The following is a 12810-nucleotide window of genomic DNA, read 5'->3' on the forward strand; positions in this document are numbered from 1 at the left end:
TTATTTCTAATACTTCGTGCATTCATATATAGTATTTTTAAGTTATTACTGCCCTCACCCTTCCTATCAATCCCTATTTCACTCAACCTTACGGCATGATCCCTTTCTGAGTTTTCTGCATCATTGATACCGTTGTCTTTCTTGACTTCCCTTGTTCTAACTTTCCCTTCAATTTCCTTCTTAAACTTTCAGTTTGTCTCCCTCCCCCCCGCTATTTATTTAGTTTAAACGCAGCTGTTGTATTCTGAGTTACCTTCTTGATTTTAATGTATGTATTAAATGCCTTGGGATTCTCTTTAATCCTACTTGCCAAGGACATGTCATGGCCAATGTCGTTGCTCTCCTAATTCCCTGCTTGTGGTCTTTCTTGGTTGCTTTATATTCCTCACAGGTCCGGTCCAATTTTACCTTCCTGAATATTGCATATGCTTCTTTTTCCCTTTTTGACTAAATTCACAAACTCCCTCATTATCCAAGGATCCCTTACTTTGACATCCTTGTCTTTCCTCCTTACTGGAACATGCCAATTCTGAACTCCGATCAGTTGGTCTTTAAACAACGCCCACATGTCGCGTGTGGACTTGCCTGATAACAGCTGTTCCCAATTAACTCTCCCTAACTCCCTGCCTAATACTATCGTAATTTGCCCTTCTTCAATTTTTTTCAAAAGCATGACTTGGCTGGGCAGAGTAGATTGGGTGAAGCTACTTTCGCTTGAAAAAGAATCATGAAAAAAAGGGCATGGATTTTTGCGATTTTTGAGAAGATTTGTTGCTCAGGTTAAGGTTCGGGTTGCAAAGTTGCTCGCTGAACTGGAAGGTTTGTTCTCAGACCCTTTGTCACCATGCTAGGTAACATCATCAGTGAGCCTCCGGTGAAGTGCTGGTGTTCTGTCTCACTTTCTATTTATGTTTGTTGGTTGGTTAAGGTGGGTGATATCATTTCCGGTTCTTTTTCTCAGAAGTTGGTAAATGGGGTTCAAATTGATGTGTTTATTGATGGAGATCTAGTTTGGATGCCAAGCCTCTAGGAATTCCCATGTGTATCTCCGTTTAGCCAGTCCTGAGATGGATGTGTTGACCCAGTCAAATAGATGCTCTTCTTTGTCTGTATGTAAGGATACTAGTGATAGTAGGGCATGTCTTTTGGTGGCTAGTTGGTGTTCGTGTATCCTGGTAGGTAGTTTTCTGCCTGTCTTTCTGATGTAGTGTTTGGTTACAGTCCTTGCAGCGTATTTTGTAAATGACACTCAATTTGCTGGTTGTTGGTATAGGGTCCTTTAGGTTCATCAGTAGCTGTTTCAGTGTGTTGGTAGGTTTGTGGGCCACCATGATGCCAAGAGGCCAGAGTAACCAGGTAGTCAGCTCCGAGATGTCTTTGATGTATGGTGGTGTGGCTAGGGTTTCTGGGCATGTTGTGTCGACTTGTTTGGGATTGTTCGAGCCACAACACGCTGCAGCACGAGCAGCAATAGAAAAACACTTATATAGCACACTCAAGAACAACAGGTGCCAGATAAATGCAGGCAGAAATGGGTACTGCAGATGCTGGAGATTCGAGTCAAGATTAGAGTGGAAAAGCACAGCAGGTCAGGCAGCTTCCGAGCAGCAGGAAAATCGACGTTTTGGGCAAAAGCACTTCACCAGGATTCCTGATGAAGGGCTTTTGCCCGAAATGTCGATTTTCCCGCTTCTCGCTTGCTGCCTGACTTGTTGTGCTTTTCCAGCACTATTCTCATCTTGACTTGATAAACACAGTCCACTGATTCTTAAACAACAATTCCAAACAAGTAGACACTACATGCCCAAAAACCCTAGCCACACTACGATACATCAATACATCTTGGAGATGCTGACCAGACTACTCTGACCCCTTGGCATTGTGGTAGCCCACAAACCTACCAACACACTGAAATAGCTACCGCTGAACCTAAAGGACCCTATACCAACATCCAGAAAAAGTAATGTCATTTACAAAATACCCTGCAAGGACTGTAACAAACACTACATCGTACAGACAGGCAGAAAGCTAGCCACCAGGATACATAAACACCAACTGGCCACCAAAGGTCAAGACCCACTATCACTAGTATCCTTACATACAGATTAAGAAGGACACCAGTTCGACTGGGGCAACACAACCATCCTCGGACAGGCTAAACAGAGACACGTACGGCTTAGTCAGCATGGCTTCATCAATGAAAGGTTTTTGAGTGCATTTAAATCAGAGATAGTTACCATCTTGCTTAGTGAAGGGATCAAGAGTTACAGGAGTAGGCAGGAGTATGGGGTTGTGAAACGTATCAGTTATAATCAAATAGTGCAGCAGAATTGATGGGCCAAATGGTCTAATTCTTGCCCAAATTGTATGACCTTATGGTCATTTCAAGTTTTCTTAACTCTATGCCCCTTTCCATTACCCTTTGTTGTTCTTTTTGCTTCCTTCCTTGTTCCTCTGTTTTTCACTTTCCTCAACTTCCACTATCCTCTGTTTTCTTCTAACTCAATTTTTTTTTATTTCTAAGTGTATCTTGACTAATTTTAGCCATGACACCTGAATTTCATTTTCTTTTCTTCAAATTCTAAATATGGGATAATCACTTGAAACATCAAATCCTTACGAGATGCTACTTTTATTTCTACCTTCAATATATCTGCCGTAATTTCTCAGTTTCACTATAATCAAGGATTTCAAATAATCCAGTTATGGTTTGAATTCCAGTCAACTCTGACCGAAAATTAAAACCAGGTTCGAACTCTGTATAGTAACTTCACTGCAACACAGTTGCTTTATGTTCAGAACCACAACTTAGCCATCATCTCAAAAAGGAAGACACAAACCCTTTTTAACTCCAGTATATTCAAATCCCAGCTGAGCCTCCAATTGTTATGATCCCAGCTGATGTTATTACCAGACAAGTCAGATCCCAAATGAAATCTGGGTTGATAGGCTTTTTTTTTGTCTATTTTGCAAAGTGATCTCTCAGTGTAGCATAAGCATGCACATCTGCAGATGTGAGACTAACTATGCAACAGAAGTTTATTATGCAGAAGAAAAACAAGATAGAGTAAACCAAGCTATTTCCATGTAAACCAACTTGAAACATTAAAAATAAACAGTAAAATATAACATTCTATTGATTGCAACAGTAAACCTTTATAACAAATAAATACCAGAGAAAGTTCACTTCTCTATCCCGTCTATAGAGTTAACTTAAGTGTTACTTATAATTCCTGGTCTTGAGAGTTTGATAGCCTCCTCCTTAAGCTTAGAATTCTCAGCTCTTAATATGCCCTTCAGAATTCTATCAAAACACTTCTTGTCTAGAGCTTTTAAACTGAAAGACTTGCACAGAGGTAACATACTTCCTAACTTTTCTGAACAAACTCATTCTTCTCAGAGAAACTGTTTCATACATCCAACAAGCAGGACATTGGTAAACTGAAACAAAAATGTTTCTAAGCTATGGGTGTTTCCCCAAGCAAAAAAAATTACTGAACCTTCTAATTGAAAGCAAGTTATTGCTCTTCAGTGCTTATTCTGTCCGCACATAAAACTCTCTCAGTGCAAACAAATTTGCACCGAGGAACTGTTTCACTCATACAGATTTTTATAAAACATTGGCTGCAGAAATACTGACAAGTTAATCATTAATGTCTGTTACATACAGTTCCCAAAACACATATGCCACTATTTCAAAATTCAAACTCTAAAACAATTCAAATATATATTAATCACAGACCTTACAAAACAGTGGCCTTCCTGGTGCCAAATCCCTTGTTTCCAAATTATTTAATGTTACCAGAGGATGGGATCTGGGTTAGGGAGGGGAGCATCAGGTACCTGCCAGTCTTCAGCATATTGGCAAAAAGGATTAGGGAAAACCAAAACGCATTCTACACCTACGTCAGGAATTAGAGAGTGTCCAGAGAGAGGGTAGGGTCGATCACGATAGTGGAGGGAACTTGTGCCTGGAGTCTGAAGAGGTAAGGGAGGCCCTAAATGAGTTTTTTGCTTCAGTATTCACTAGAGAGAGGGATCTTGTTAATAGTGAGAATACCGTGGACCAGGTAAACAGGCTTTAACAGACTTGTATTAAGAAAGTGGATGTGCTGGAAATTCTGGGAAGCATCAAGATTGATAAGTCCCCAGGGCCGGACCAGATATATATCAGAGTGGTGCTAGAAAGGCACAGCAGGTCAGGCAGCATCCGAGAAGCAGGAAATTCGACGTTTCGGGCAACAAAACGTCCTGCTTGTTGGATGTATGAAACAGTTTCTCAGAGAAGAATGAGTTTGTTCAGAAAAGTTAGGAAGTATGTTACCTCAGTGCAAGTCTTTCAGTTTAAAAGCTCTAGACAAGAAGTGTTTTGATAGCATTCTGAAGGGCTTTTGCCTGAAACATCGATTTTCCTGCTCCTCGGATGCTGCCTGACCTGCTGTGCTTTTCTAGCACCACTCTGATCTAAACTCTGGTTTCCAGCATCTGCAGTCCTCACTTTTGGCCGGACCAGATATATCCAAGTTAGTACAGGAAGCAAGGGAAGAGATTGCTGCACCCCTGGCAATGATCTTTGTATCCTCACTCTCCAACTGGAGTAGTACTGGATGATTAAACAGAGGCAAATGTTGTTCCTCTGTTTAAAAAAGGGAATACTGAAATCCCTGGGAATTATAGACCAGACAGTCTTATGTCTGTGGAAGCAAGGTACTAAAAAGGATTCTGAGAGATAGGGTTTATGACTATTTGGAAAAACGTAGTTGATTAAAGATAGTCAACATGGTTTTGTGAGGGGTAGGTCATGCCTCAAAAGCCTGATTGAGTTCTTTCAAGATGTGACGAGACAAGTTGATGAAGGTCGAGCAGTGAATGTGGTGTATATGGATTTCAGTAAGACATTTGATAAAGTTCCCCACAGTGGGCTCATTCAGAAAGTTAGGAGTTCTGGGATACAGGGAAATTTGCCTGTCTGGATACAGAATTGGCTGGTGGTAGTGGATGGAAAGTTTTCCGCCTGGAGCTCGGTGACCAGTGGTGTTCAGCAGGGATCTTTTCTTAGGCCTCTGCTCTTTGTAGTTTTTATAAATTACTTGGATGAAGAAGTGGAAGGGTGGGTTGGTAAGTTTACCGATGATACAAAGGTCGGTGGTTCTGTAGATAGTGTTAAGGATTGTTGCAGGCTACAACAAGACATTGACAGGATGCAGAGCTGGGTTGAGAAGTGGCAGATGGAGTTCAACTTGGATAAATGCGAAGTGATTCATTTTGGAAAGTTGAATTTGAATGCTGAACACAGGGTTAAAGACAGGATTCTGGGCAATGTGGAGGTACAGCAGGATCTTGGGATCCATGTACATAGATCCCTCAAAGTTGCCACCCAAGTTGACAGGATTGTTAAGAAGGCATATGATGTTTTGGCTTTCATTAACAGGGGAATTCAGTCTAAGAGCCATGAGGTTTTGCTGCAGCTCTATAAAACCCTGGTTAGACCACACATGGAATATTGTGTCCAGTTCTGGTCACCTTATTATAGAAAGGGTGTAGATGCTTTAGAGAGGGTGCAGCGGAGATTTACCAGGATGCTGCCTGGATTGGAAGTCTTGTCTCATGAAGAGAGGTTGAGTGAGGTAGGGCTTTTCACACTGGAGAGAACAAGGAAGAGAGGTGACTTGACAGATGTGTACAAGGTAATGAGAGGCATAGGTAGAGTAGATAGCCAGAGACTTTTCCCCAGGGCAGAAAATGCTGTCATGAGGGGTCATAGTGTTAAGGTGATTGGTGTAAGGTATAGGGGCAATGTCAGAGGTAGGTTCTTTACGCAGAGAGTTGTGGGTGTAAGGAATGCACTGCCAGTGAGGGTAGTAGAATCAGAGACATCAGGGATAGTTAAGCCACTGCTGGACGAGCAGATGGATGGCAGTAAATTGAGGGGTGTGTAGGTTAGGTTGATCTTAGATTAAGATAAATGCTCAGCACAACATCATGGACCAAAGAGCCTGTACTGTTCTATGTTCTATATTGAAGCCCTCATGTGACCAAGTCATCCCAGAGGAAAAAAATCAGTTAAAAATCAGTGATGTTTGGAAATGGGCATATCAGCAATATTGTATCTCTGTTTTGAAGTGTACTTGATGAGTTGGACCAACATGTGTTACTCGTATGATTTACTGTTTTTTTTCTGGCTGACTACTTAAGGGTCTCATCCTGCCTGTTGTTATTTCATTCACATCAGTGAATGCCTATATCGTGTGGGCTTCCAGAAGGAAATGTGCAATAACACTTCCAAATGATACAAATCAAACTGATCCATCTAGCAAACTTCAGATTGGAGCTCCAGAACAATCAATATGTTAATTTCCAAGTATTACTGGCTTGCTCTTGCTCCTTCTCTCTGACAATCATAGCATCTTTTGCAGTGTATGCTAATGTCAGATGTAGTAAGTACTACATTTGGACAGACCAAATGCTATCAGCCTGTTCAAATGGCAAAACAGACTTGATGGGCCGAATGACATAATTATGCTCCTATATCTTATGAACCTTTGAACTGGAGACATAATCCCTTTTCGAGCAAAACAGTGAAACCTGTGAATGGGAAATCTGCCCCCAACACAGCTTGATGTTGAACCCAGGTGGGATTTTGGCTGACAATCTTCTGAGGGAGGACTTCCTTTCTCTGAATGCAAAAATCCCACCTCCTGGTTAGTAACAACTAAATCATCTCCCAGCTATACTCACCATTGATTTTTCAGTGGTAGTTGTGGGGAAATAACAATTCCCATAAGATCCAGTGTATGGGTTGTATATAGTCAACACACAATCCTTGCTTAAAATCAAGATTTTTAACCTGGAGACTTCTTGTTGGCTCAAAATTCTATCTTCAAACTTGAAGCACCATAGTAAGGAGATGAGAATTTCATCCTTCATTGCTAACATTTTTTGTCATGAGAAAATCAGACTGATAGCATTAATAATGAATAATTAATTACCGGATCAGAATTGTAAAGTGGCTGACAAACTTTCTCCAGTGCCTGCAGGAACTTCACATTGTCCTTTGCTTCATTAGCTGCATCAGTGATTTGAGAATCCAACTCTAACCACATCTGGAGAAAAAAAATTAAAACATTTCAAACTACTTCATTTGTTGTTGATACATCTTAAACTAACTTCAAGAGTAAACCAAAATTGGCTCTGCAGTCTCAAACGTTGCTGCCAATTTTGTTTAAACACTCTCAACAATTTTAGCAACCCAAATCACACACAATTTTGACAATCCACCTGGATTGCACTTAGAAACTCAGAATCATAGAATGTTACTGCACAGGAAGAATTCATTCAGCCTATTGCATCTACACCAGCTGTATAAACTCACCACCCACTCCGATTCCACGTTCCAGGACCTAGTTAGTAACCTTGCAGGCTACAGTGCATCAAGTACATATCCAGGTTCCATTGAAATGAGTTAAGGGTTTCCACCTTAACTGCTAGTATGGGCAGCAAATTCCAGATGCCCACCATCATCCATGTAACCGAAATCTTTTCCTCATGTCCCTCCAATCCTTCTCCCAATTACTTTCAATCTATGCCCTTAGGTAAGTGACATTGCTACCAAGAGAAATGGATATTCCCTGTCCACCTTAACTAAGCCTTAATTTTGTATACTTCAATTAAGTCACCATTCATTCTCATCTGCTCAAAGGAAAACAAACCTAACCTACCGAATATTTACCTATAAATATATTTTTTAAGCCTTAGCAACATTCCTGTAAATGTGCTGTGTACTCATTCTAAAGCAATCATGTTGTTCCTCTAATATGATGAGCAGGAACGTTCCAGCTGCGGCACAGCCAGTGTCTTACATACTTTCAGCACAATCTCCCTACTTTTAAAAAATAAGAACAAAGAAAACTTACAGTCCAGGAACAGGCCCTTTGGCCCTCCAAGCCCGAGCCGATCCAAATGTACTGTCTAAATCTGTCAGTCAATTCCTAAGCATCTGTATCCCTCTGCTCCCTACCTACTCATGCATTTGTCCAGACGCATCTTAAATGAATCTACCGTGCCTGCCTCTACTACCTCTGCTGGTAATACGTTCCAAACGCCCACCACCCTCTGTGTGAAGTACTTATCACGTGTATCCCCCTTAAACTTTCCACCTCTCACCTTGAAAGTGTGACCTCTCGTTATGGAATTCTTCACCCTGGGAAAAAGCTTGTCTCTATCCGCCCTATCTATACCCTTCATGATTTTGTAAACCTCAATCAGGTCCCCCGCAATCTCCTTTTTGCTTATTGGGATGAAGTGCCTGTTTCCACACTGTAGAGAATCGAGTCTAATCTATTTACAACTGGGCCAATGGTTGGGTGCCACAGTATTCTAAATGCGGCCGAACCAGCGTCGTGTGCAACTTTAACATGACTTGACAGCTCTTATACTCAATACCCCGTCCAATGAAGGCAAGCAGACTATATGCCTTCTTGACCAGTCTATCCACCTGTGCAGCCACCTTCAGGGTACAATGGACCTGTACTCCCAGATCTCTCTGCTCATTAACTTTTCCCAAGGCTCTTCCGTTCATTGTATAATTCGCTGTAGAATTAGTCTTGCCTAAATGCAGCACCTCACATTTTTCTGGATTGAAAACCATCTGCCACTTTTCTGCCTAACTCTCCAGTCTATCTATGTCCTCCTGTATTCTCTGACAGTCTCTTATGCATTCTGGTACTCCACCAATCTTCGTGTCATCTGCAAACTTGCTAATCATACCAACAGTGCCCTCTTCCAGATCATTTATGTATATTACAAACAACAGTGGCCCCAACACTGACCCCTGCGGAACACCACTGGTCACCTTTCTCCATTTCGAGAAACTCCCTTCAACTACCACTCTGTCTCCTGTTGCTCAACCAGTTCTTTATCCACCTAGCTAGAACACCCTGCACACCATGTGACTTCACTTTCTCCGTTAGTCTACCATGGGGGACCTTATCAAACGCCTTACTAAAGTCCATGTATATGACATCAACAGCCCTTCCTTTATGTTCAATACCCTGTCGAATGAAAAAAGTATCTCATATATTTTCTTATACCTTGTCTTTTTTCTGGCTATCTTCAGGAGCCCTGTGGGTATGCACTCTGAGGTCTCTCACTTATGGTCTTAAGATAGAGGTGCAGAAGTGGGCCATTCAGCCTATTGCATTTGCTCCACCCATTCAATGAGAACATGGCTGATCTGCTAATCCTTAACTCCATCTGCCTACCTTTTCCCTATCATCCTTGATTCTTTTACTGATTAAAAATCTGTCAACCTCAGCCTTGAATATACTTAATGCCACATCTCGACAAGGCAACAGACTATTCTAGGCTGGGTAGTGTGCAATTAGAAAGGAGTCATTAAAAATTTTGTTGAGCCAGATTCCTTGATTGGGTGCTTCATTACGATGGAGAACAAGGTAGTTGAATACAAAACTAGGGTCCTGAATCTAGAGGGAACTGTGAGAGTATGCCAGTTAGCAAGGATAGATTGGATAATCTTATTAGACTGGTTGATGGTGGATATGTTTCATATTTAAAGAACAGCGCATGAATAACAATTAGTCATGATAGTCTGGTACAAAAATAAAAGAGGAAAGGTAGATCAACCATGGCTTGCAAAAAAACATTATGAATATTATTAGATCAAAAAGAGGCATATAAAATAGCCAGAAAGAGCAGCAAGCCTGAGGATTGGGAGTATTTTATTGTTGTTACTGTTGTTTGCTTTGTTATTCATGCACACATTCTTCAAATATAAACTATTGCCTATCCACCATGAATATCTTTAGTAGGGTTCTCCAAACTATCTTTTCCAATCTTCTACAAACTGACCATTAAATTTTCTATAAGTTTACGGTGAGAAAAAAGATTATTAAAGATAAATATGGAACCCATACAGTCAGAAGCCAGGGAAATTACAATGAAGAGCAAAGGAATGGCAGAAGAACTGAACATATATTTTGGTTCTGTCTTCACAAAAAGAGCATAAATAGTTTTCCACACATTCCAGGGAACGAAGGGTTTTGTAACAGGACTGAATTGAAGGAAGTCACTATTCATAAGAAAATGGTGCTGGGGAAATTAATGGATAAGGGCTGACAAATCACCTGTTTATCTTTCTCTCAAAGTACTCAAGAAAGGGACCCTGTAAATATTGAATGCATGTTGTCATCTTCCAAAATTCTATTGACTCTGGATTAGATCACACATATTAGACAGTGGCAAATGTAATTCCACTATTTGAAAAGAAAGGGAGAGAAAATAACAGAATTACAGACAAGTTAGCTGAACATCAGGAGTGAGGAAAATGCTAGAGTCTATTATAAAAGATTGAGATAACCGATCATTAGGAAAGCATTAACAGATTGGAAAAAGTCAGTATGGTTTTATGAAAGGCAAATCATGCTGTATAAATCTACTGGGGTTTTGAGCATGTAACATTTTGAGACAATCGATGTGTATATTTGGATTTTCAGAAGGCACAAAAAGTCTCTCATAGGACTGAGATGAGGAAATACTTGGTTACTTAAAGGGTAGTGAATCTGTGGAATCCTCTACAACAAGGTTATACAGGCCAAATCACAGAGTATATTCAATAAAGAAATAGTTTGTTTTAGCTTTTTAAGGGATATGGAGAGGAAGCAGGAATATAGCATTCAGATAGAGGATCAGCCATGATTATATTGGATGGTGGAGCAGACTCAAAGCGCTAAATGGCCTACTCCTACTCCTAGTGGTAAGACAGCTCTGAGGTAGTGTGAGGTGGTGCTGATGGTGCTGCCCCCCAATCCCGCTTCATTCTCCGTTTATTCAATGTTCCAAAAAAACATTTTCTCTTCCTTTCTGATACTAAGTAAAATAAGCTGCAACAGCTCAGAGAAGCTAAGGCTCCTGTGAAAACTTTCTCCCTTTCCTTTTCATCTGTTTCCATCCCTTCTCCTAACCCTTTTGCCAGGTATATTTACAATCTCTTGAAGTACTCAGCAAATGTCTTAGTTTTATCCCTCTGTGCCACATCTCAATGAATTTTGGGGACGACTAATGTTGTAGTCTTCTTCCATCACCTCTGTGTCCATTTCTTTGGACAAGAATCCTATCCTGTCCCACAAACCCCTCACCTATCTCCAACACTGCTCCACCTGGACTCCACTCACTGGTCTTTTACCTGCACTCAACTTGTTCATCAATAATTGTCAATGAAACATTGGATGCCTTTACTTCTCTGCCAACCCTCACCCATTCAAAACTATCTCCCTCTGAACTGATTGCATTCTGTTCTCAGATAAACCCTGACTTTGCAGTCAAGCCCATCAACAAGATGATGTTATTGGCTGGACCTCATAGAAAATGAGTTCCCTGATTAGAGTTGATAATCTGGTCAAATCAGAAAGCTCTGACTGACATAAATAGGGGAGTCTCAAAAATATTAACACTGGTAGCTAACTCTGAATTAGGAGTACTAAAGTCAAGGATTGTTTATGTAATATCTTGGTAACAGATACTGGCCTCTGTGGAGTTATTTCAGTGGCAACAGGAACAAAGTATGATCCTGAAGAAAATTCACTAGCACAATTGTTTTTGAGTTAGAGCAAACATTTCTGACATTGGGAAATTTGACTCATTCGACTCTGCTGTCAAAGACTGGGCCCAGTATGTGGAAAGAATGTGTTAATTTTTGTGGGCAAATAACACTGTGGAAGACAAAAAAAAATGAGTAATTCTCCTGGAAGCCTGTAGAGATAACAGTTTTTTTCTGAAAATAAGAGCCTAACATTCCCTGAGGCTCCAGATACTAAAATCTTCTAAAAATTGATGTATATAGTTAAGGAATATTGCAACTAAAGCCTCTTCTAACTTTGAGATGCTATATAGAGTCACAGAGTCATAGAGATGTGCAGCACTGAAACAGACCCTGCTGTCCAAGTTGACGTTTCGGGCAAAAGCCCTTCATCAGGAAGGCTTTTGCCCGAAACGTAGATTTTCCTGCTCCTCGGATGCTGCCTGACCTGCTGTGCTTTTCCAGCACCACTCTGACCTAAACTCCGTTTTCCAGCATCTGTAGTCCTCACTTTTGCCCTGCTGTCCAACTCGTCCATGCCGCCAGACATCCTAATCTATCTAGTTCCATTTGCTAGCACTTAGTCCATATCCCTCTAAACTCTTCTTATTCATACACCCAATCAGATGTCTTTTAAATGCTGTAATTGTACCAACCTCCACCACTTCATCTAGCAGCTCATTCCAGACACACACCGCCCTCTGCGTGAAAAAGTTGCCCCTTAGATCTCTTTGATATCTTTTCCCTCTCACCCTAAACCATGCCCCTCATGATTTTATAAACCTCTATAAGATCATCCATCAGCCTCCGACGCTCTGGGGAAAATAGCTCCAACCTAATCAACCTCTCCCTTTACCTCAAATCCACCAATCCTGGCAACATCCTTGTAAATCCTTTCTGAACCCTTTCAAGTTTCACAACATCCTTCCAATAAGAAGGAGACCAGAATTGCACGCAATATTCCAAAAGTGGCATAACTGACGTCATGTACATCTCTATGACTCTATGTACAGTCGCAACATGACCTCCCAACTCCTATACTCTGACCAATAAAGGAAAGCATACCAAACGCCTTCTTCACTATCCTATCTACCTGCGACTCCACTTTCAATGAGCTATGAACCTGCACTCCAAGGTCTCTTTGTTCAGCAACACTCCCTAGGAACTTACCATTAAGTGTATAAGTCCTGCTAAGATTTGCTTTCCCAAAATGCAGC

The 12810-nt window shown here is 40.9% G+C and overlaps 1 protein-coding gene across 1 annotated transcript in view; it reads right to left on the bottom strand.

Moving 5' to 3' along the window:
* LOC122540182 (dynein axonemal heavy chain 8-like) overlaps nt 1-12810 on the bottom strand; it is a 1320893-nt gene that overhangs the window by 1067569 nt on the left and 240514 nt on the right. Inside the window, exon 9 of the mRNA XM_043675532.1 lies at nt 6990-7103. Within this exon, the coding sequence (XP_043531467.1) occupies nt 6990-7103 (114 nt within the window). The remainder of the gene's footprint in view (nt 1-6989; nt 7104-12810) is intronic.

The sequence above is a fragment of the Chiloscyllium plagiosum genome, chromosome 3 (genome assembly GCF_004010195.1).
Source record: "Chiloscyllium plagiosum isolate BGI_BamShark_2017 chromosome 3, ASM401019v2, whole genome shotgun sequence".
Taxonomy (NCBI): domain Eukaryota; kingdom Metazoa; phylum Chordata; class Chondrichthyes; order Orectolobiformes; family Hemiscylliidae; genus Chiloscyllium; species Chiloscyllium plagiosum.